General features: G+C 47.9%; 2 protein-coding genes across 12 annotated transcripts in view; one reads left to right on the forward strand and one right to left on the reverse strand.

Annotated features, from left to right (window-relative positions):
* Positions 1–15,803, forward strand: part of Rtel1 (regulator of telomere elongation helicase 1) — a 32,627-nt gene extending 16,824 nt beyond the window's left edge. Inside the window, exons 11-36 of one of the 10 annotated variants that reach the window (XM_028774020.1) lie at positions 1,456–1,494; positions 1,563–1,641; positions 3,128–3,225; positions 4,195–4,250; positions 6,546–6,620; positions 6,755–6,836; positions 8,334–8,466; positions 8,628–8,741; positions 8,832–8,872; positions 9,058–9,143; positions 9,291–9,368; positions 9,798–9,875; positions 10,199–10,345; positions 10,424–10,539; positions 10,753–10,876; positions 10,983–11,133; positions 11,223–11,362; positions 11,944–12,039; positions 13,088–13,286; positions 13,471–13,611; positions 14,157–14,273; positions 14,491–14,715; positions 14,802–14,963; positions 15,085–15,243; positions 15,321–15,424; positions 15,520–15,803. In XM_028774020.1, coding sequence (XP_028629853.1) covers positions 1,456–1,494; positions 1,563–1,641; positions 3,128–3,225; positions 4,195–4,250; positions 6,546–6,620; positions 6,755–6,836; positions 8,334–8,466; positions 8,628–8,741; positions 8,832–8,872; positions 9,058–9,143; positions 9,291–9,368; positions 9,798–9,875; positions 10,199–10,345; positions 10,424–10,539; positions 10,753–10,876; positions 10,983–11,133; positions 11,223–11,362; positions 11,944–12,039; positions 13,088–13,286; positions 13,471–13,611; positions 14,157–14,273; positions 14,491–14,715; positions 14,802–14,963; positions 15,085–15,243; positions 15,321–15,424; positions 15,520–15,612 — 2,933 coding nt within the window. In that variant the 3' untranslated portion in view covers positions 15,613–15,803. Of the gene's footprint in view, positions 1–1,455; positions 1,495–1,562; positions 1,642–3,127; positions 3,226–4,194; positions 4,251–6,545; positions 6,621–6,754; positions 6,837–8,333; positions 8,467–8,627; positions 8,742–8,831; positions 8,873–9,057; positions 9,144–9,290; positions 9,369–9,797; positions 9,876–10,198; positions 10,346–10,423; positions 10,540–10,752; positions 10,877–10,982; positions 11,134–11,222; positions 11,363–11,943; positions 12,040–13,087; positions 13,287–13,470; positions 13,612–14,156; positions 14,274–14,490; positions 14,716–14,801; positions 14,964–15,084; positions 15,425–15,519 lie in introns of those variants that run through there. The other 9 variants (XM_028774022.1, XM_028774021.1, XM_028774023.1 and 6 more) reach the window with 9 other exon arrangements.
* A 531-nt stretch (positions 15,804–16,334) lies between these two features.
* Arfrp1 (ADP ribosylation factor related protein 1) lies at positions 16,335–24,003 on the reverse strand. 2 transcript variants are annotated; one of them, XM_028774040.1, is made up of 8 exons: positions 23,866–24,003; positions 23,338–23,444; positions 22,999–23,086; positions 22,695–22,777; positions 19,978–20,059; positions 19,589–19,659; positions 18,204–18,304; positions 16,335–18,130 (listed from the first exon to the last, which is right to left on the reverse strand). In XM_028774040.1, the coding sequence occupies exons 2-8, from the start codon at positions 23,428–23,430 to the stop codon at positions 18,043–18,045; spliced, it is 606 nt and encodes a 201-aa protein (XP_028629873.1). In that variant the 5' UTR covers positions 23,431–23,444; positions 23,866–24,003; the 3' UTR covers positions 16,335–18,042. The 2 variants fall into 2 exon arrangements, 1 of the variants encoding a protein (XP_028629873.1); XR_003712264.1 differs by lacking the exon at positions 19,589–19,659.
* Positions 24,004–24,039: the final 36 nt, after the last annotated feature.

The following is a 24,039-nucleotide window of genomic DNA, read 5'->3' on the forward strand; positions in this document are numbered from 1 at the left end:
ACATTGTTTTTGAGATACATGATGAATTGAATACTCACAGCACTCTTTGATTGCTACCAATCAAAGAGGATTTGCCATCACAGCCATAGCTCTGTTTCTCTAAGGATGGTCTCTTACCCAAGTTGTAATTCATCATCTCTTGATGGCTCGTGGCTACCTCTTCCTTCCTTTTTTATAATAAGAGTGCAGCTACTTGATGCCTAGTTATCATTAGTTCATTAGTTATCAGTGGTTGCAAGATAGTGCTATCTCATGCAGCTGTTTATGTATCTTATGTGTATGAGTGCTCTGTTTTCATATACTCCAAAAGACACAATTAGATCCCATTATAGGTGGTTGTGAGCCACCATGTGGTTGCTAGGAATTGAACTCAGGACCTTTGGAAGAGTAGTCAGGTGCTCTTAACTGTTGAGCCATCTCCAGCTCTCATCCCTTTGATTTTGTAGCAGAAGCAATGTCATGAAGATTCTTTTGTTCTGTGGTGACACCATTCATATTGGAAAAGTAGGATCAAGCTTAACACACCTCCCCATTTCAAATTTGGAAGTTTGAGTTGATTCTCAATTGGTGATTGATTGTCATCTGCATGTCTGAATGTTGATTAGTTACTTTCCTTCTTGTTATAATAAAATACCTCACCAAAGGAGCTTAAGGAAGGAAGGGTCATCTTGGTTCACATTCTCAGAGTGTAATCCATCATAACTGGGACTTGGTGATTGTAAGGGCTTGAGCAGTTACTGTGTCTATAATCAGGAAACAGGTAAGAGGAGAAGGAAAGAAAAAGAAATGGGAGGGAAGAGAGAGAGAAAGGCTGCCCTGGCTGTCCTGTAACTCTGTGGAGACCATCTGGCCTGGAACTCAACCAAACCTCGAAACCCCTTCATGGACATGACTAGAGATGTTGTCTCTTATTCTAGAGATTATCAAGTTGACGGTACTAACCAATATTAATCATTATATATGCGTTTAACTGTCTGTGGTTGGTAACAACCCATCATCAGTCTTACTGCTGAGACAATATCCCTCCAAAGTCATCTAGGAGATAATTTCTGTGTCCTGCTAACCTGGCCTAGCTATCATTGACAACTGTTTTGCTGTTGGGCTTGTGATACTCTGCTTCCTACCCAGCTTCCAGCAAGCCCTGGTTTCCCTTCAGAGGAGAAATGTTTTGCTCTCTGTCCTCACGAGGTTCTGTCTGAGCACATGTGGGCAGATGCTGATGGTTATTAATTATTTTGAAGTCTTTAGGGAACAGAAGAACCTCCATGTGCGTGAATGTATTCATGTGTATATCTAAATGTGAATGTGGGCTCATACTGTTGTGTACAGTTCAAATGTAGACTCTACCTAATTTCCCTTCCACCTACCCTTTCTACCATACTGGAAACCTTGGTTCTTGAGGCTACAGACAGCACTTAAAAGATGTGGAGGTTATGTATATACTTTCCCACCCAGGTCTCAACATGGAGCTGGAAGACATCGCAAAGCTGAAGAGTAAGTATTGCCTTTCCTTTCCTTGGGCTGGGTGAGAGGCATGCCCCTGACATGTCCTTGGCTCACAGTGATCCTGCTTCGCCTGGAGGAGGCTATTGATGCTGTTCAGCTGCCTGGGGATGACCGTGGAGTCACCAAACCTGGAAGGTGAGGGATAGGTGCTGACCTTGTTGCCCCAAGTTCTGTCCTGGGTTGGAGATAAGTAGTGTTGGAGATAAAATAGTGTCCTCGTGGGGTTTTGTTTGAGCACTTCACCCAGCAGTAGAGTCTGTTTTCACTTTTCAAGGCTTAGTAAGAATTACCAAAGTTTAAAAAAAGACTTACTGTACACACACACGTACACACATATATGTGGGTACTTGTGTGAATGTGTGCCACATGTGTGCTGGTGCCTGTGGAGTTTAGAAGAAGGTATTGGATGCCCTGGATCAGAGTTTCAGACAATTGTATACCTAGTATGGATCTAGAAACCAAACTCAAGTCCCCTGGAAAAACAAGCACTCTTAACCACTGGGCCTCTCTCCAAGCCAGTTGCCAGCTTTTTAGTCATTGAAAACATTGGGAATAATAATATACACTACTCCACGGTGTCTCCTCTAGCTATTTCCTCCAACTCTCTCTGGCCTCTTGATGACATGCAAGTGCCAGTTATAACTACACTTTTAGTGTGATCACTGAGGCCTGTTTAGAGCTTGTAGAGGCTCAGAAGGTTCTGATTATCCCATAATCTGTTTTTATGTTGTTGTTGTTGTTGTTGATGATTTTTTTTTTTTTCTGAGAAGCACTGTAGGTACCCTGGTTTGAAGGCCATGAGGGACTGTAGTTGGGGTTGAGGGGTAGCTCTTATGGGTGTATAGCCAGTAGATGTGCTAGGACCTAGTCTGCGCCTGTGGAGGGTAAACTGGGGGTAAAGCATTTTTCTGGGGTCTTGGGCTACCTGTCTTCTCTCTGAACTGTTTTGGTCCCCGGAGCTCTAACTTTTATAGGTATTCCCAGTTACTCCCAGATAAGCCAGATATACCAGTCTGACCTGGGTTCCGGTGTGCTTGTTTGGCCTTCTTTACTTACACTCAAAGGCCCTGCCAAAGCCTCCCCCTTCCTGCGGCTTCTATTGCCCCTTCCCATTTCTTTCCAAGGCTTTTAGAGTTGTTACCCAGAGTCATTGCCTTCAAAGACACAGGACTTGCACTCAGGCTACCCCTAATTGCCTATGCACCTGTCTTTTCCTTGGTAGGTAGTGGTTCTCATGACTGTAACCCACTGTCCTCCACCTGCTAGGAGACCACAGAGAGAAGCCTCTCACCTCCAGCTTTGGCCTCCTTGAAGTACTCAGCAATTATTTCTGAGTGCAGGAAATTCAAAGTGCAAAAATTCAATTTTCTGGGACAGGTTTTTGCTGTAAATCCAGACTGGCTTTGATCTTGATCCTCTAGCCTCTGTCTGTGGAGTGCTAAAATTTCATGGGTGGCCACTGGGCCTAGCTGGCTTTCTCTTTCTGATTGAGATACAGGGTCAGTAGTGACATTTGGTCAACTATTGTCTTCTTTCTGCTTTGCTGTATATACTTCTTGTAGGTTCCCAGAAACCACAGCCTTGTCTCCTCTCAGTCTCAAGCTTCTGTTCTCTTTGGCAGCTACATCTTCGAGCTGTTTGCTGAAGCCCAAATAACATTTCAAACCAAAGGCTGCATTTTGGAATCACTGGACCAGATAATCCAGCACCTAGCAGGACGTGAGTCTTGGGTTGCCCACATGGAACATGACAGGCTAGTGGTTATGATATAGATGAACATCACGGCAGGACTTAGTGTTCTACATCCAGCAGTCAGCACTTGGCCGTCAGTGTCAGCAGGTTGCTATCATGCCTTCCTTGTGAATAAGAATCTAGTCAACAAAGCTCCTCCACCAGCCTACCCTCGTGCTTGTTTATTTATTTTGAGTAGTACTAAAGAGTGAACCCAGGATCTCACTCATGGTTGCTCTGTCATTTAAAACATATCCCCAACCCTTGGTTTTCTGGGACAAGTTTTTGCTGTTGAATCCAGACTGGCTTTGATCTTAATCCTCTGGCCTCTGTTTGTAGAGTGCTAAAATTTCAGGGATGGCCACTGGGCCTAGCTGGCTTTCTCTTTCTGATTGAGACACAGGGTCAGTAGTGACATATGGTCAACTATTGTCCTCTTTCTGCTTTGTTGTATGTGGTTTCTTACCATAGTATTTCCTAGTTAGCTCCCTTTTAAGGAGGAATATCAGAGACTTTGTGGATTTAGTGAGTGTGGGCCTCTCCGGCTTCTCCCCCTTGCTACTGGACCTGAGTTCTGCTTAGTTTAGGAGATCAAGTTTCAAAGGACAGTGTCCTTATGGGCTGTTCTTCTGCTGACTGGAGTGAGGTGTTCAGTGTCACATGCAATGGTACCTGCTATGCACTGGGGATAGCAGCCACCCCCCCCCCCCCCCCGTATCATTTGACCAAATGACCAAATCATTGTTTTGGAAGCCTGCACTCCTTTGGGGAGATTCCCCCATCTGACTGCTCCTTAACACCAGAAAGAACAGGTGAGCTGCCTTTCCTTAGCATGCCCTGTCCCTCATATTGTTATGGGGGGCTGGTTACTTCAGTAGATGTGAGACTGAGTAAGTAAGGCTGTGATGGCTCCTGGTAATGTGGATTCAGCGTCTCTTCTGCTTCTGTGCTCCACAGGTACTGGTGTGTTCACCAACACAGCTGGGTTGCAGAAGCTCATGGACATTATTCAGGTAGGAGACAACTTTTAACTATTGGGGTGTCTCTGTTTCTGGAAATGACAGCAAAGGCTTCAGGGAATGGACAAAGGTCCTCAAATCACATAAGCATCTTTTCACTTGAATGCAATGTTGGTCTCAGTGGGAGTTAACAGAGGGCAGATCTGGCCTTTTTTTGGCTATTTAGTGTCCAGATAAATCCAGAGTGGTATTTTAAGACAAAGATCCTGTGAAGAGTGAGGTCAGGAGCTATTTGAAATTCACTTGTCCCCTTTGGGACTGGGCAGAGCCTTCCTGTTGATAGCAGCTCCAGATAGGTTCAGACTGGGAAAAATCTAGAGACAAATAGCCTGAGTATCAAAGGAAAGGCAAATGGGTCCTATAAATGCCATGGTCTGTGTGTCCGAAGTGGAGGGAGGGAGGGAGTAGGAGGCACTATGGAGCCACTGTCAGAGACAAAGGTGGACTCCTTTTACCTCATCAGGCCTCTTCTTGCTTCTCACTGTACTGTTTTGGAGTCATCTCTCTCCTTGTCTGTGTGACATGCAGTTGTCCTCGGGTATAGAACACATATGTCTTAGTGCACCTGTGTCCGCAGCTCTACTGAGCTAGCCAGTCCTGACCAGGTAAAGGGTAATCCCGGTGTTGGGGCCTCCGGGCAACTTCAGCTTTGCTTAGCCTTTCTAAGGTTTTTTTGTTTTGTTGGTTTTTTTTGTTTTTGCTTTTGTAACATTTTTTTTATATTAATGGATATTTTTGTTTGAATGCATGTATGTTTACCACATGTGTACCTGGTGCCTTTGGGGGCCAGAAGACAGGGTCAGATTTCCTGGAACTGGAGTTGTAAGCCACCATATGAGTGATGAGGATCAAACTTGAAAGAACAGTCAGTGCTCTTAACTGCTGGGCCATCCTTCCAGTATACCCCCACCTTGCTAAGTTTTAATATCACATCTTAAGATTCTTGGCTGGGAGTCAATTATAATGGTGCTTGCCTCTAAGACCAGCATTTGGGAGGCAGAGGTGGACAGATCTCTGAGTTCAAGCCCAGCCTGGTCTGCATAGTGAGTTCTGGGTCAACCAGTGCTACATAGTGAGACCCTCTTTTTTTTTTTTTTTTTTTTTTTTTTTAATATTCCTGGATGGTAACTGTTGATCCTTGGAAAAACTGAGGCACAGACAGTCCCTTCATGCATAGTGTTGTGAGCAGAAAGTGTCTTGGTTTTGTAACCACAAAGCAAATTCTCTTACTGGAGAGGCAGACTGGATGCTTGAGACCTCTGTGAGTTTGATTATGATGTAGCTGGGCCACAATGAGGGCATGGGGCCAAGTGTACATGTGATAGGAAAGGTATGTGCTCAGGCCTGCTTCCTCTCGGACAGCTTTGTGATAAGGGACATAGTGGTCTCAGCCTTCCACTCCATGAATGGAGAGTTGACTAAAAGACTGCAGCTGTGTGGTGAGATGAGGAAAGTTTTGGCACACGATTATCCTGGCAGACTGGGGTCCCTCCTACATGAACTTCTCCAGAGGCATATTAGGTAGGCATCTCTCTGCATCTTGCTTCCCAGAATGGTGGTCTATCCATGACTATTGAGTCTGACTTCTTGTTGTCTGGAGCCCCTATACCACCCACAGCTGGGCCATTTAGCCATTATGGAACATGCTTTGTCCCCAGTGCAAGAAGCCTTGGTCCTACTAAGCAGATTGTTTTCTTCTGACTAGCAGGGCCTTTTATCAGAAACACCTTCCAAGAATCTACTCTACTCTTCCCATGTGGACACTGGGCTCATCCTCAGCTATAGGCAAAAGAGGAGGCCCTGCTATTCCCAGACCTAGAGGGCTCATTTGAGCAGGACAACTTCTGTCCTCCTCAGAATGCTATTCTCTAGTCTCTGTTTATAAAGGAGATATTTTCCTTATGCATACTTTTGGAACCCAGACTTCCTTGCCCAGTGCTTTGCAATTTATTTGGCAGCTGCTCCAAAGGGCCCTAGTACCTTCCCTACCCTACTCTTGTGCGAGCTAGATATTTGCTACCATGTTCCTCAGCAGCAGAACAGGTGACTGGTGAGTTGCTTATCTCACGGCTGCTTCTTGCATAACTGTAGGTGCCAAGAGTTTTTGTCAGGACGTGGGAATGTGCACAGAAACACAACTAGCCAGTCAGATTTTGTCAGGCCAGAGAAGGGTTAGCCTCCGGCTCTTGGATGCTGGGCTAAGAGGCTTTAGTTTTCATCTCATTATGAAGATGCTTGTGTTCTCAACCCAGGCTCCTTTTCCTTTTGCTATGCTGCTGTGCCTTTCAGATTGTATTCAACGTGGACTCTCCGGAAGGCAACCCTGGTCCTCTGGTGGGGCTGGGTATCTCAAATTCCTATAAGGTGAGAAGAGCTTTCAGGATGTGGGCAAGTCTGAAGGTCTCACAGACCTGTGGGGCATGGTTGCTGTAAGACCTGGGCAGGCACATATGTATGTATGTATGTATGTATGTATGTATGTATGTATGTCCTTCCAGGTACACATACACCCTGAAACCAGCCACCGGAGAGCAGCTCAGCGGTCAGATGCCTGGAGTACCACTACATCCAGGAAACAAGGTACAAATCTTCACTACAGGAAATTCTACCCTGCCCAACCTTTGCACAATAGTAACGTCACATCTGGAGTCATGCGTGCTCGTGCCCACTGAAAGCCAGAGTCAGGAAGCACTGTTGTCCAGCCAGAGTCACTTAGGAGGGCAGTGGCAGAACAAGCCTCTCTGCAAGGCCTCCCCTCCCTGACTTAGGGTACACTATTATTAGTATAGTATTAGTATTAGTAGTATTAGTATTATTTTGTTGTTGTTTTTCAAGATAGGGTTTCTCTGTAGCCCTGGCTGTCCTAGAACTCCCTGTGTAGGCCAACTGGCCTTGAACTCAAATGATCTACCTGTGTAGATCTACCTGCCTCCCAGGTACTGCCACACTTGGTTCAATACACTTCTTTTTAAATAAAAATTTTTAATATTGTGGGTTTGGTTTTTTTTTTTTTTTTTTTTTTGGTTTTTTGGTTTTTTGGTTTTTTGGCAAGATCTTACTATGTAGCCCTTACTGGCCTGGAATTAGATGTGTAGACCAGGCTGGCCTCAAACTCACAGACATCTCTCTGCCTCTGACTACTAACTGCTAGGCTTGAAGATGTACACTGTCACACCTGGCTCAGGATGTGCTTCTCTTTTTTTGGGGGGGAGGCAGGGGTTTTGAGACAGGGTTTCTCTGTATAGCCCTGGCTGTCCTGGAACTCACTCTGTAGACCAGGCTGGCCTTGAACTCAGAAATCCTCCTGTCTCTGCTAAAGGCGTGCACCACCACTGCCCGGCCAGGATGTGCTTCTTTAGATTAAGTCAAGTTAGCATCCTTCGCCTTTGGTGGTTGGTAGATGCTTAGGTATTTAGTGATTTCTTGGTAGTTTTCCCTAGATGGTGTTCATAGGAAATGAGTTTATTGAGGTCATTGGCTGCTTTTGAGACAGCCTCATGCAGGGCAGGTTCTGACCAGGAATGGAAAATCATCTCTGATGGCACCTGGCTTTACCTTCAGTGACTTTTAAGTTGTTCTGGTTTTTTAATTTCTGGAGCTTCCAAAGAGTTCTAGGAATGAGGAGTGTGTGGTTCTAGTCAGTCAGACATTGATTGCTGGGAACTGTACTTCCTTCTGAATCTGACTTTGCCTGCTGCTGATGTGACCAGAATCTCTGAATTTGATTCCCTTTTCTTAGCAGTTATGCCTGACATGTCAGGAGTTTAGACGTTGCTTCCTCCCTGTGTACTTTTAGTAGAGTAGGTCTAGTGCCAAATGTCATGGTTTCTACAGAACTTTGTTGGGGCCGGATGTCTTCTCTGTATTTGCCAGTGTCCTTCTGGGTCAACCTCTTTCTTGTTCTCTGGATCCCTGAGAGGGGCCAGATTGTAGGCTGGGCATAGGCCTCAGCTCAGACTTGGCCTTTTGTCCCAGTGTGTGCTCCTGAGCCTGTGTGGATGCAGGTGGCTTGCTCTTTCAGTACAGTAGATGATGATGAATCCCAGTCCTGTCCTCATACCCAGTTCCTCCTTGCAGGGAAGGTGCTGAGCTATTGGTGCTTCAGTCCCAGTTACAGCATGCGTGAACTGGTCTACCAAGGAGTCCGTACCCTCATCCTCACCAGTGGCACACTGGCTCCACTGTCTTCCTTTGCTCTGGAGATGCAGATGTATGTATGAGTCATCTCTAGCTGGAGGTTACAACACTAGGAGCATGGTGGATGGGGGTGGGGATACTTGCCTGGACTCTAGGGCTTTCTGTGGGCCAGTATCCTGAAGGTTCTCAGACCTTGGATCTATACCATTATCTATTTCCTCTGGCCATTCCCAGTCCATTCCCAGTCTGTCTGGAGAATCCACACATCATTGACAAGAACCAGCTCTGGGTAGGAGTTATCCCCAGAGGCCCCGATGGTGTTCAGCTAAGCTCTGCCTATGACAAAAGGTAAAGGGTCCTGGCTTTTGTTCCTATCTGTAGTGTTGAGGGTTGCTGGGGAGTAGGCCTCTCATAACAGCAGCCTGTCTGATTATACAGGTTTTCTAAAGAGTGCTTATCTTCCCTGGGGAAGGCTCTGGGTAAGTACTAATCCACACATAATTTTTAGTTCCTTCCTTAGGAAACCCTTGTTTCATAACTGTTCTGGTCCTAAAACCTCTACCCTAGTCCATGGGGGTTAGGGACCTAGAACTCCTCAGTTTGTGCTCTAAAGAATCAACAGGGCCTTCAGCAGTCTTCTAAGCCTTGCCTGGACCACTTCCAGGCAACATTGCACGCGTGGTGCCCCACGGGCTTCTGGTCTTCTTCCCTTCCTACCCTGTCATGGAGAAAAGCCTGGAGTTCTGGCAGGTGCGTTCCCCTACATATATTCCTGAAAGAGAGAGCAGCACCCCATGTGACTGAAAGTCAGGGCAGCGTAGTTGGACAGAGCATGTAAACAGAGCTGTGGTCACAGCACTTACTTGTCCATTCACAGCCTGGCTTCTTCTCTCACAGGTACAAGGCTTGGCCAAGAAGACAGAAGCACTGAAGCCTCTGTTCGTGGAACCCAGGAACAAAGGCAGCTTCTCAGAGGTCTGTGAGACAAACTAGGGGTCTACCTCTAGCACTCCTCAAAGTCTTCAGCTGACCATTCTCTCTGCCCAGGGACTCTGGTTGGTTCCAGGCTATCTGTTCTGGACTTTGTGCTTACTTCCAAGTTCTTGAGTGTTTCACCAGAATGCCCCTAACATGGTTTGGCATGTAGATAATGGCAGTGCATCTTCCTGTCCAAGTCCTTGGGACCCAGCAGCTACCCTGTCTATGGAGATCCCTATGTTTTCTGGAGATACTAGATAGGCTTTGGGTTTTGGGTGTGCATCTGCTGGTAATAGTATCATGAAGATACTCTCAGAACCTTGGTGTCCCCTTAGTTGAGACTATCCTTTGTTTCAAAAAGTAAGATTTAGTTCTCATTTGAGATAGACAGGGAACTAAACCTGACTGACCATCCTTTTCATCTAGGTCATTGATGCCTACTACCAGCAAGTTGCCTCCCCTGGGTCTAATGGGGCCACCTTCTTAGCAGTGTGTCGGGGAAAGGTGAGGTCTCTGCTGGTTATCTTGCCCCTTCCTACTGTTTCTTTTTGTAGTCTGAAACAAGGGTCCTGCCTTGGGGCCCACATGTAGCAAACAAATTAGTAGGGAGCTATACTAGGGGCTGTGCTTGGTACTAGTAGCCAAGGCCAAAGTTAGGAGGTTCTGAGTATGGTGAATTGACATGAGCCCAGCTGTGGACCTGAGGATGGAACTTTCTGTTTTCCTGCAATACCTGGGATAGGTGGCTGAACGGGTTAGGGCATGGGTACACATCAAGCCTGGATAGAAACCAAGAGAGAAGAGAAGTATCTATTTCCGTGTTTTAGGCCAGTGAAGGGCTGGACTTCTCAGACATGAATGGTCGTGGTGTGATTGTCACGGGCCTCCCATATCCCCCACGAATGGATCCCCGTGTTGTCCTCAAGATGCAGTTCTTGGATGAGATGAAAGGCCAGAGTGGGGTTGGAGGCCAGGTGAGTTACCACAGGGCTGGGTGAGCAGGGAACTTCGGGCACCAAGGACCCTAATAACCAAAATTCTTTTCTTCCTAGTGCCTCTCTGGGCAGGAATGGTACCAGCAACAAGCATCCAGGGCTGTGAACCAGGCTATTGGGAGGGTTATCCGACACCGCCATGACTATGGGGCCATCTTCCTGTGTGACCACAGGTACAGGAAGACTCTGTAGCTATCCCCATTTCTTCCTCCTTTCTAGACCCAGGATCCTCCTCCCTTGTATGAAACCTATAGCTACCTTTCTGGCCCTGCCAACAGATACTACTTCTTCATTTTGAGGCCTGAGTATACTGGCTGTAGGGTAGGGATAGCCCTTAGTTTTTGTAGTAGAGGACTTAAACTGACAGCCACTCATTTACCTTCCAGGTTCGCTTATGCTGACACCAGGGCCCAGCTGCCCTCCTGGGTTCGCCCCTACCTTAAGGTGTATGACAACTTTGGCCATGTCATGCGAGATGTGGCCCAGTTCTTCCGTGTTGCTCAGAAAACTGTGAGCTCCAAATGCCCAGTTGACTTGTCTGTGTTCCCATAGAGGGGCTGGAGTCCCTTCTCTGAGGAGCAATGGATGCAAGCCTCCTCACCCTGTGATTCTACAGATGCCTTTGCCAGTTCCTCAGGCTGTGACCTCAAGCATGAGTGAGGGAGAAGCTGCTGTCAAGGAGGCTACATTGTCTAGCCACTCCCTTTCCACCAAGAAAGCCATGAGCTTGGATGTGCATGTGCCCAGCCTGAGGCGGAGGCCCCTAGGTGTGTGGGGTTGGGTAAAAACCACATATGACAGAGGCAGTAAGTATCCTTACTTTCTGATAAGCTTTCCTGCCAACATATTCCTTTAGGATCACCAGCTGCTGGAGACTCCGAGAGCAGCCTGTGTGTGGAGTATGCACAGCAGACGTCTTCTGCCCAGCAGAGACCCATGGGGCTGCTAGCTGCCTTAGAGTACAACGAGCAGAAGGCTGGGGCATCTGAGGAACAGGTGTGAAGTGGGGTGGGGGTATCCAGCATGAACATGGATCCTTTCCAGTAAGTAGGTGGGCAAGTGAGATTTAGTACCTCCACTTTACTGTGCCTCATCCTTAGGCCCTGGCTCCCATGGTGCTACCACCATGTCTCTTTAATGGGTCAGTCTGGCACAGTCTACTCAAAATCTAGCACTTCTAACCCCTGGTATGCCCAAAGCTGGCCTTTCTCCCAGCCTGTGTTGTATGAACGGTGTCTTGAGTTCCTTCTCCTCAGAGGCCCTTTGCCTAAAAGCCTTTAAGTTCCTAGGTCTGACTAAAAGCTCCTTCCCTCCATCCCTGCTCTGACAATCAAGTTACTATAAATGTGTCCTCCGTGTGGCTCTCTCACTGCTACCTGCAAACAAGGTCAAGGAGCATGACATAAAAAGGCCCAGAATCTCATCATTGCCACTAGAATTAGGGTGTGACCCTTCCCTGCATCCCCTTTCAAGTCTCTATTCAGGACACAGGCAAGGATCCTGGGGACCCAAAAGGATATCACAGGTGCTTTGGAAACTCTGGGTTTGGGTTAGGACCACAGCTGTGCTTCCCTCAGGTACTCAGCTCCTCCACCCCATCTCTCCGGTGTGAGAAGAGGCTGTCTGTTGAGCAAAAAGGAGGAAGGAAGAAAGTCAGGCTGGTCAGCCGTCCGGTATGTTAGTGTCCCCTGCAGCTAAGATAGCTGCTTATGGGCACATGTGGGAATCTTGCCTCTGGTGCCTATTGCCCCCAACCAAGCAAGGGTGTGGCTAGAGTTGAGCTGCTACACGTTGATAACCTGGGGCCTCCAGTTTGCCATTCTTTCTCTAAGAAGACAATCTCACCTCCCCATTTTTTTAGTTTTGAGACAGGGTCATAAAAAGGCTGGCATTGAATTTACTGTGTAATCAAGAATGACTTTGAACTCTTGATTCCCCTGCCTTTACTTCCTAACTGCTGGGATTACAGGCAATGTGCCACTATATTCACCCTGCTCAAGAGATCTTTTTCTTTTCTGCTGGAATCTGGCCTGACCCTTAGGATCATTTGGTTTGGGATCTATAACTGGTTGTGGTTCCCTCCACCATAATGAGCAGAGTGGCCTGGTGCTGGCTCTTTCTGGGTGTGGATACTGAATTATCCATATGAGGTGGTACAGCGTGTTCTTAGTTTCAGATGAAAAGTTTAGTTACATCCTAAGCCATTAACTGCTGCCTGCTGGAAAGCTTCAAGTGTGGTGGCTTTTGTCCTTGTCCTGCTATAAGACGATTCAGACAGTGCCCAGGAGTGCTGTTGCATCTGGAAATACACAAGATGTGGAGGGCCTGAGCCTGCTGATGGCTGGGAATGGCAGGGGTGGGAGCTGCCTAAATCAAGCTGCCTTGGCTTACATAGTTCTTTATAGATCTGAGATGTACAGAAGTGGGGTGCAGCCTGTTGAGAAGTGTACTTTTCTTCAGGTACATCTGCTGTGGGGCCATATAGGTTCCTTATACATTTCTCACTGCTTTTGGTGTGATCTCAAGACAGGCCTGAGCCACATACCAGAACTGGACCTTGTTTCTCTAGCAGCCCTCTGCTTTTTGCCCTGGTAGACGGCTCACAGGCAGTAGTAGCCTGAATGGCAAGTCATTATGACCTTGAGCCAAAAACTCTGTACTACCTCTAAGGCAGGAGGAAAGGGCTGGCTCTGATAAGGCTCTTGATGATATTTCTTCCAGGAGGAACCAATGACTGGCACACAGGCAGGCAGAGCCAAGATGTTCATGGTGGCTGTGAAGCAAGCACTGAGCCAAGCTAACTTTGACACCTTTACCCAGGCCCTGCAGCACTATAAGAGTTCTGATGACTTTGAAGCCCTAGTGGCCTCTCTCACCTGCCTCTTTGCTGAGGACCCCAAGAAACACACCCTAATTAAAGGTACCCTGGCTTTCAAAATTCTGCTATAGGGTTAACACGACAGCAGTGGAGGTGGAGCTGGTTATGGGGCCCAGGGTTGACTCTGCTTCCCAGAGAAAAGGTCTAGTAGATAGGCCATGGTCCACAGAGAACCCATCAGTCACAGTATATGGAGTCTATAGACTCAGACAACTACTTCCCACAGGTTTCTACCAGTTTGTACGACCCCACCACAAGCAGCAGTTTGAGGATATCTGCATCCAGCTAACAGGCCAACGATGTGGCTACCAGCCAGGGAACAGCTTTTCCTTTGGAGAGAAAGCACAGTCAACTGTGGACTCTACCGGTGAGCAAGGTCCCTAGACACTTAACCTCAGACTTGAAGGGTAGTTTACACCTGGAATGGGCTTAGTAGGCATCTCTGTGCTCGTTTGGCTACTTTAACCAATATTCTCCCAGATTCTGTCTCCAGAGGGTACCACTGTTTGTTGAACTCTTAGCCTAGTTATCTAAGAGACCTCCCTTAGGGAATTCATGCTAGAGTTTTGGCAGCTGAGCACCTGTCCTACTTCTATACTAACTGAACAGCTGAGCTGGCCCCTCCACAGAGCAGTGCCTGTTGCCATGCTTTATTAGGGCAGGTGTGTTAGAGGGGATTGATTATTTATCCACAGAGCAGTACTTGTTCCAGTGCTTCATGCACGCAGGTATGGCAGAGAAAACTTACCCTTTGGGCTCAGTACTCATTGAGGTGTCAGTACTTATGCACCTGAGCAGGACTCATTGGGCCCTCTAAGACAGTCAGGTGGGTTTGTGATGTGTGCCTGAATTCAGGGTCCCCTTTCCTGTCTGAGGATTATGAGGCATAATCTTAGGAGCACGTTTCTTCAGGAAAAAGAGAGCCAGAGTCTAAACTGACCTTGTCTGAAGCTGTAAACAGGCAGCTGGATCCTGGAGAGCACCTGAACCAAGGGCGGCCTCACCTGTCTGCCCATCTAACTTCCAAAGGTACCTGGCTCCTAGAAACCCCAGGTGGATTTAAAAGTCCTTGAAGAGGCATGCTGGACTGCTTGGTTCTTAAATCCATTTGTCCTGAGCAGCTGGCAGCCTCTACAGGGATTCCTGAAAGGAAGTAGTGGGGGGGAATGTCCACAAGCCATTTGACACCCTCACCCCCCACCTCCGGCTCTCTGAGCCCAAAGGGAGTAACATTTCTCCAAACCAGGAGACACCAGCCATTATCCAAAAGTGGGATGTGCAGTAGAAAAACCTGGCCAGCCTGCTGTGAGTGATTACCTATCTGATGTCCGAAAGGCTCTGGGATCTGCAAGCTGCAACCAGCTTATGGCAGCTCTGAGGGCATACAAACAGGATGATGACTTGGACAAGGTGCTGGCTGTGGTGGCAGCACTGACCACTGCAAAACCTGAGCACTTATCCTTGCTACAGAGTACGTAGTCCCTAAGGTTCTGGGAAGGGTGGTGAAGGCTGTATGTGAGAAGTACATGCAGAGCCTGAGCAGAAGTTCTCCCACAGGATTTGGCATGTTTGTGCATCCACATCATAAGCCTCAGTTCCTACAGACCTGTGCAGACCTAATGGGCCTACCTACCATAGGCAAGGGCTTGGAGCTCCCAGGTCCCAGGGATGAGTGTACAACTGTGCCTTCTGAGCTTACCCATGAGGACATGAAACCAGGTGAGGACCCACTTGAGGACTCCCTCTATCTACCCTTGCCCTATTACCCTGAGCCCCTCACTGCACTGGGGGCTAACAGGAAGGAAGCGCATGAGTTTCTTACACCCATTGATATCTTTAGGGCCCTCGATGTCCAAGAAACCTGAGAAGACCCAGAGTAAGATCTCATCTTTCTTTAGACAGAGACCAGACCAGAATGTGAGGTCTGATACCACCACCACCTCAAAGCCCATGCAACTTCCTCCTAGACTACCCCATGAGCATATGAAGCCTCAGTGGAGTAAGCAATAGGGGCTACAGTGACTGTTGGTTGTGGCAGGGCACTGGACAGTGTGTGCTCATTTAGACCTCCTGCAGCAGAATTTGTATGCCCGGCCTGTGCAACTGAGGATACAGTGCTTTTCCAGTGCCCCTCGTGTGACTTCTACCGCTGCTGGGTCTGTTGGAAACTTCAACTCCAGGTTGGGGACTAACTCTCTCTAGCCCATCAGGCATCTCCCCAGGTGGTGGGGGCTAAGGGGCTTAGGGTTCAGTGCCAGGCTTCAGTGCCTAGTAGGTATCTCCACAGGCTTCTAGACTGTGTCCAGCTTGCGGTGCTGTTAACAGGAAGCAGAGCATTACACAGGTCATCTGGCCGAAGCCCCAGTGAAAACAGATGGAGGCCTTTGCTGGCCCTGATGTGACTAAACCCACTGCAGGCCTCATGCTTGGCTGTCCAATGGGATCTGAATCTACTTGAAGTCCTGAAACCTCAAATAGCTTATATTGGCATTGTTCACATATTAGACTGTCCAATAAAACTAACAGTGTAGACTGTCCAATAAAACTAACAGTTATCAGGATGGTGTCTGTGTGGTGTGTTATGGCAGTGCCAGGTATAGCACACACTGTTAATCCCTGTAAAAACAGGTGGATCTCTCCTAGTTCCAGGACAGTCAAAGCTACATAAAGATACTTTTTTAAAAATGGGGGAGGGGGGGATAAAAGTCTGGTAAGATCTTCAGACCTGCAGTGCTATCCATACCAGTCATCTTTCAAGCCAATAAGGAACTTTCATTAGCCAGACCCCATTGTGCCCCATCACACCAACTATGCACAGCTCCGTAGGTTAACCCTCTAGGACACAGCTGCTATTGCAGTGTCATCTATCTATAGGGAGAATGAGGAGGCATGTGGCTTATGCACAAATTTCCTTGTGACTGGCTTTTTTTTTTTTTTTTTTTTTTTTGGTTTTTTGAGACAGGATTTCTATTTATAGCCCAGGCTGTCCTGGAACTTGCTCTGGTCGCCTCAAACTCAGAAATCTGCCTGCCTCTGCCTCCCAAGTGTTGGGATTAAAGGCATGCACCACCAACGCCCGGCGAGACTGGCTAACTCTTTACTGCACACAGAACTTTATTCTATACTTATAACCAATGTCACCCCAACTTTAGACTTCCTTGTATTTGCGTTTTATAAAGCTAATCTTTTCAGAAAAACAATGGCTCTCAAGTTGTGGGAAGCTTCATCCCACTATGCTTCCAAGACAGCAAGTTCCACACCACCAGGATGACCACCATCCATAGGAAGACACATCTGTTCCCTGCCCACAAGGGTCACCCCATGGAACCCCTATTCACCAGTGTTGATGAAATTGAGTAAAGATGGCCACAAAGATACCAGTACCCTCTGCTAGAGGACTTCCCCTTAGCTTGACCATTTTATAAGCAACCTACTCTTAATTACCAGGAGGGTCCTCTAGGAATGATTCAATCCAGCTCCTAAATGGTTCCTTGAATCAGAGCATATATTCTGATTCATAACTTTCCCATCACCCCTTCCAGGCCCCCGTGGGGAGGCTGACCTGGCCTTGGACAAGGAATCACTAGTTTTTTTTGAACCTGTAGCTTAGCCACAAAACCAAACCTCCCTGAGAGGATCCTATTCAGAAGGTACTCCAGAAGAGCAGGTTCTGGCTATAACCGCCAGCCCAGACAGTAGGGAACCACCATCTAACTGCTTGAAGAGATGGTTGGACAGGAGCCACTTAGGCAGCCTTTATTTTAAACCTTGTCCTGACCACATGATGAAAATTTTAACCCAGTAGGTCTAGTGAGCATGACCAGCCCCAGCACAGTTGCTACCTCCCCAGGAACCTGCACCTTACATGGAACATACACCTCATACACATCTGGAAATGCAAACCCAGTATTTCACTGACCTGGACTCTGTAGGGACCCAGCCCACCTTACTCAAAATATGGGATACCCACCTGTACTAGCTAGAACAACACTTGACATAGTGAAATCTGTACACCCGGGATACTACACAACCTGTGTATGGGTGTACTGAAATACACATGTAGCAAGATCAGGTCTCTCCTTTGGAGATAAAAGCAGACTGAGAACAAGTTAATAAGGGTTAGGCTTTCCAGGCAGGTCTACTGAACCTTGTTCTGAGAAGGTATCAGAACCTAGTGGAAAGCTAGGTGTGGTGCCCCACACCTATAGTTCTCACAGATACAGGGAAGGAGGCAGAGTTCCAGGTTAACTGTGACTCCCACCCACACATCCAACTCCACACAAAACAACTAGGGGCCACGCTGGCCTCTCGGATGTGGGTTCTTTCTCTAAGTAAGATTAGCCTTGGCCATTCCCTCCTTCTCCATGGGCAAGCTCAACAAAGCAGCTGCCAGACATCCCACCCTCCACCCCCATCCCCCATTTCAAGCAGGATGACCTCAAATTCCACTTTGGAATGGGCTAACAGGCCTAGGCGTGGCCTCACACCTCCCCCTCCTCACAAGGTTGGGAGGGTTCTAGACCCTGACCTGTCAGGCAGGGCTCTAGATCTGGGGTCAGGGGATGGAGGTATAGGGCATATAGATCTGGATTATCAGCATGCCCCATGTTTGTCTCTGAATACCTACACTTTTCCAGACACAGAGAAAAGTTTGTCTTAGAGAAAACATAAAGCAAATAAAAGAATGAACAGATAAAGCCAGTTCAACCCCCAGCATCAATAGGACAGAAGGCAGCAGAAAATACTCTTCCAATACTAGGGGACGACGAACAGTCCAAGACTGTGAAGTTGGAGGTGCTTATGTGATGTCCCTCTGCCGTGGTGGCCGATGAACATTCCGCACGACACACTTCACCATCCATTCGATGCCTTCTCGAACTCCTTTGCTGTGGAGACAGTATGTGTGAGGCAGGGCTAATCTTGGCCTTGAAGACTCTGCAGAGTAAGGACTCAACTCACCCTGTGAGGGCAGAGCAGGCCTGGGTCAAACAATCTCGCCGGCCAATCTTGCAGGTACAGTCACTGAATGCAGTCTTGATGTCAGGAATGGAGAGACAAGTCTGGCAGGGGAAGTGAGACTCTGAGGAACATTCCCACCTCTAGCTCCATCAATTGTTTATTCACTTGGGCTTTCTGGAAAGCCATAGTCAATCACCCTAAAAAATCTGTAGGGATGAGCCTACCCAGGACTCCTGGATCTTCCTAGAAACCAGTGGTGAGAGGCTACTGCACATAGTCAACAAATCTACTGCTGATGGTTTTCGAAGTCTACACACAGCTCTCAAGAAAACATTCCTCACCACCTCCAAGACCAATCCTCAGAACATCTACCAGCAGGACACTGGGAACTAAGTCAGGAGCTCAAGTGCCAAATAAGGCAGGGCCCATGGCCCTAAGGGTGAAAAGCCCTGGTAGTATTCAATGGCTCCTCTGTTCCCCTGTTCATTTAAGGGAATACCCCTGTATTTCTCAGCCAAGTGCCAGAGACTTCTCTTTATTACTAGTTTTGGGACACAGGATGGTTGGGGGAAGTCCTCAGGCAAATGAGTGGAGGATAGGTCATATCAGATGGGAATGGATAAATACACTGGGCCTAAGGAAAGTAAAGCTTCCTTGTCCCTCCAGATACTGTTTGCCACTGTTGCTTCAGCTTTTCCTATACAGAGCCTCTTTTGTAAGACAGTAGGGACTTTGTATAGCCAGAAGTCCAAAGGGAAGAAGCACCTCATCTAAAGGTTTGTCCATTGTCTTCACTCTTCCACACCCACTTTAAAAACTGAAGATTTGTTTTTTATTATGTATATGTATCTGGGGGGGTATGTACAAATGAGTACAGGTACCTACTAAAGCCAGAGGTGTCAGATCCCCTGGAGCTGGAGTCCCAGATGGCTGTGAGCAACCTGACGTGGGTACTAGGAATCAAAACTTGGGTCTTCTGGAAGGGCAGTACAAGTTCTTAACCACTGAAACATCTCTGAGGCACCCCCACACCCAGAGCCCAGAGCTTTCACCTGGGTCTTTCTCTAGGCTCCATATTCCCAGAACTTCTTGTGTCCAAAGACACAAGCACCTAGTCCTTCCCCTTGGGAAGACATGCGGCACCTGTACTCTGGATCCTACATCTAGTAGGAACATGCTTGTTCTAATGGTGACAGCTCTTTGTGCCACACAGAGAAACTGAAGTTGGCTAAGTAGAGATCTTAAAAGTGTGGAAGAAAGGTCCCAAGAAAGGCAGAGAGGAGATTGGGATGGATGGATACCAGGTTCTGGAAATCTGAAGAGGCATACATGTCACTTTCCTTGCAGTGGCGATAGAGGCTCTAAAGCAGCTTTGTGGGGCTCACCTCCACATCCTGCTTGTTGGCCAACACCAGGATGGGAACACCGTCCAGTGCTTCACTCGAAACCACCTTCTCTGAGGAAAGCAGGAGAGGTGGTGCCTTGCACCCTGTGTCCTGTTCATGACTGCAGGCTCTGCCCAGGCCCAAGGTATGTACAAACAGATCCCTTCCACCCTTTCCCTTACATACTAGATAGCCCAAGCAACATGACTGAGGCTTTCTTGGCACTGGCATCCAGGTGTTAGCCCAGCCTCCCTCAAGGCAAGTTTCAGACACATGGGAGGATCCAGATTATACTGATACCACCCCTTAGTACACTCCTCCCCACACAATTCCCTAGATGTAGGTCTTCCCATTGTCTCTCCCTCCCAGAGTGGCCATGCTACACTCACCAAATGCCTCTTTTGATTCTGACAGCCTCTCCTCATCAGTGGAATCAATGACATAGATGACACCATGGCACTCTGCATAGTACTAGAAGGAAAAGGAGAAAGCTGCAGCGAGAGGTACTCATAGCTTGCCAGCTGGATAGTGAGACCCTGTGTCAGATCTACCAGAAGAGGCCCCGAAGAAGAAGAAGAGACAGGCAGTGAGTGGTGGGATCTTTGCCATCCTAGGGCCACAAATGGGCATAACCCAGTGGGAAGAGTTGCTAAAAAGCTTTCTGAGGCTGATTTAGTAGAAAAGATACCAGAGCGCCTTTGAGGAAAACTTGCTGACTCTAGCAGGGTGATCAACCACCTCCTGCTTAGAGGCTGCTCCTGAGAACCCACTTGCTGCCCTGGCTAAGATGATGTTGAGAAAAGGGGTAGGAGACAAGCCTAGAGGTTGAGAAGCCAAAAGAGGCTCAGGACTGAGGTCAGCACTGTCTGTGAGGCTACCCTGCCTGAACAAAACTGAAAATGCTGAACTCAGGCTTCTGCAGGCTGGATGTAGCCAGTCCTGGGCTTTTGACAGCAAGGGACAACATTGTTAACACAGAACAGATGGGGCAAGGTAAGCACAGGAGATGGAGAGCCACACAACAATAGAGACAGTGTATGAACTCCTATCCCAATCAGAAAAATAATGCCTATAAATATGGGGCAAATAGCATATATTTGGCACTTTACCTCAGGACCATGCTGGCTCCCTGACCCTGTCCCAGTGAGAAGTCAACACTGGTAAAATAATATGCTGCAGACAGGGTAGTATGATGTATACCACTGAGGTTTGTGACAGGTAAGAAAAGAGTGCTTCACTCCAGTCAGTAAAACTCCTTTCCCACCTACACTTCCTATGGCGTTCTAGAGGCCAGTCCCAGGCTCCTTTTGCAGGGCTTTGCAGCCAGACCCATACAGGACAGGTCCAGGTTTGCAATGGGCCTGGCACAAAAGCTGCCAGCTCTGGGGCAAGGCAGTAAGTTAACCTATTGCTAGAGGCCTGAGAGCTGGGAGGTCCTACTGTATTTGTGAGGTATTTATAATAATAATGGATGATATGAGGTTTGCAGCAAACCGGGTGAGTCAGCAGGCAGCACTAGCAACCTCAAAGGTTATAAGACATGTCTTATGTGAGTAGGCACAAGACTTAGGAACCAAGTAGCTAGAGTCACTCATCACATCTACCGGGCATAAGGTCCAACAGTTGCCAGAAAGATGGGAGTGGCATATTTAACCTCAACAGAAAAGTCACACCTGCGGATATAAGTATGTGTTGTTGGGGAGGTGCAAAGAGGCCTGCATAACTAGCATAGGGAAATAAATACCCAGGTGGATATGCTGGGACAGCCCAGAGGCAGACAGCCCACCTGGTCCTGCTTGTGTGATAAGTTGTGATCTAAGCCTGGCATGTGCACAGATCTATGGACAACCCCACACTGCTTGGTCAGAAAAGTAAGTACCAAAAGCCTAAGGCAGATATAAGCAGCACACATGGGGACTTAGTTTCTATCTCAAGGTTCACCAGAGAACCTACTGTGGAGAGCAACTTGCCCATCAGTGGTACCATGCTAGACAGAGGATAACAGTGGCCAGAGTGACAGAACTTATTAGTATAGGTTCCATTCACCAAGGCCAATGAAGCCACTGCTAAGTGTTTCACTTGATAGGACATCACTGTAACTAAAGCTGCTGCACTAAAGACTGGACTGTGCCAAATGACCATATCAACTACAGAGTAAGGGACTGCTGAAGGAAAGCCAAGGCTTTTTCTGCTCAGTGCTGGACTAACAGGCTAACTAGCCTAACAGGCTGGGTGGAGGAGACTCCAGTGGAGGAATGTATACAGAGAGAAGTTTCAGGTGTCTAAAACCAATCCCTAAAGAAGACAGGAACTGTCTGCCTCTGAGAACATCCTCATTGGATGGGTAGAAGGCCATCTAGAAGAACTGTGACAAGCTAGAATGAGTAGACTCATTAGGAAACACAGGTTTTGGGCCCTCCCTATATATGAACTCTGCCATTTTGTCTGATAGGCTACAATCCTCTCTGAGTTCCTCAGTAAACACTTTGCATAGACTACCCTAATGAACAATGCTTCTTTCTTTGGGACTGAAACTGGCCTCATCAAGAAAAGATTGGGGGAGTTCTCCCTGGGGGAACTCCCCTGATGTCACTTTTGTGGTGACTCAAGCCCTGGTTTTTATCAGAGTGAGACAGAGAGCAACTTGGGAACCTGGGATAGGATCCAAGAGAAAACCTTTAGACAGGGCCAAGTAATATGATAAGTAGGTAAGGGTGCTTACTACACAAGCCTGATACTGAGTTTGATCCTTGGAACCCATGTAAAGGTAAGAAAATAGTCTACAAAGTTGTCCCCTGTCCCCCACATGCATGCTGTGACATGCCCCCCCCCAATAAAAATAACTTTTAAAAAATAGAAAATCGGGCCGGGTGGTGACGACACACGCCTTTAATCCCAGCACTTGGGAGGCAGAGGCAGGCGGATTTCTGAGTTCAAGGCCAGCCTGGTCTATAGAGTGAGTTCCAGGACAGCCAGGGCTACACAGAGAAACCCTGTCTCGAAAAACCAAAAAAAGAAAATCTTCAGGGTAAATATGGAACTCTGACAGAAAAGACTACAAGGGCCATCTAGAGAAAAACAGCATGGAGCAGGTAGTGTGTCTTACCTTGTCCCACAAAGACTGCAGCTCTTCCTGCCCACCTAAGTCCCAAAACATGAGACGAGCCTTTCCCACGTCCACAGTGCCAACTGGAGAGAGGACAGAAAGAGCTAGATCCTGACCCTTACTCTTTATACACAAAGTCCCAGCTCTTCCCAGGACGAGACAAACCATTCTGGTACTAAATCCCAGGGGGTTGAACAACGAATAGAGAGATAGGGTTCTGACCACTGGTCGGTGGGGTTATGGACCTTACAGCATCCATCTTTAAAGGACCCCCTAAGCTCATATCCCTAAGGTACCCCCTTACTGTTTAGACCCACGGTAGTGGTGATTTTGGATAGACTCATCCCCTTGTAGTTCTTGTTAAAACGTGTTTTTGACTGTTCCAGGAAGGTCTAAGGAAAGAAAGAGAGGGGGTTAGATAGCAGCAGCAGCTAAAGCAGTTTTCTGGTGTCCTTCCCACGTATTCTTTCACACCTATATGCTTTGGGCCTTCACACCCATACACCCATGCACACACACCTCTGCCTGATGATTGCTCTGGAAGCTGGTGACAACTAACCTGTAGTCTTGGGGCAGGGGTTAGATTTCCAAATAAGAAAACACCAGGCAAGTAATGGGAATTGGTGAGAGAACAAGGACCTACCGTCTTCCCAGCATTGTCCAGGCCCAGGATCAGAATGCAGTATTCATCCTTCTGGAACATGTACTTGTACAACCCCGAAAGCAGCGTGTACATCCTGTCCTGGCACCCTGAGAGATGTCAAGGTGTGTACTGGGGGCATCGGCCTCCTGCCCGCTTCATCAGTTGTCTGTCTATCCTGCTAGTTTTTAAACCTGAAGCCTCGCGGATCCTAACTCTTTGTCCCACTCTTCTGTTAAAATCCCTGACCCTGACTCCATCGCTGACCACCTGCTAAACCTGGGCCACTCCCACTTAAGGTCATCTCGGCCTTCCTAAGGTTCCTCTTTCCGAACCCTCAACTCAGAAACCAGGGTCAGCGACTGTCTAGGGAGCTACCGGAGAGGTAAAGCTTCTGACGAATGTCGGCTTCGGATTCCCGCCGCTGCCGGGCCCACGGAGCCTAAGAACCAGACACTGAAGCCACTTCCGTCCCCCTATTCCAGCACTCTAGAACCCCAGCCCCTCAGTCCAGCTGAGGCCCACATGTACCTGCTCAGCTCTTGGAGGAGGAGCCACTGCCGCCGCGTTATTAACCCCACCGACCTCACGTTGACCCCTCACAGTGCCTGACGGAACAAGGACCGAAGGACGGTGTACAGGCGGAGTCGCATCCCAGCAGCCCCCGCGCGCAGGTACTTCCGGCAGCATCGGCTCTCCGGCGGA

Source organism: Grammomys surdaster, unplaced genomic scaffold (genome assembly GCF_004785775.1).
Source record: "Grammomys surdaster isolate TR1022 unplaced genomic scaffold, NIH_TR_1.0 238, whole genome shotgun sequence".
Lineage (NCBI taxonomy): Eukaryota > Metazoa > Chordata > Mammalia > Rodentia > Muridae > Grammomys > Grammomys surdaster.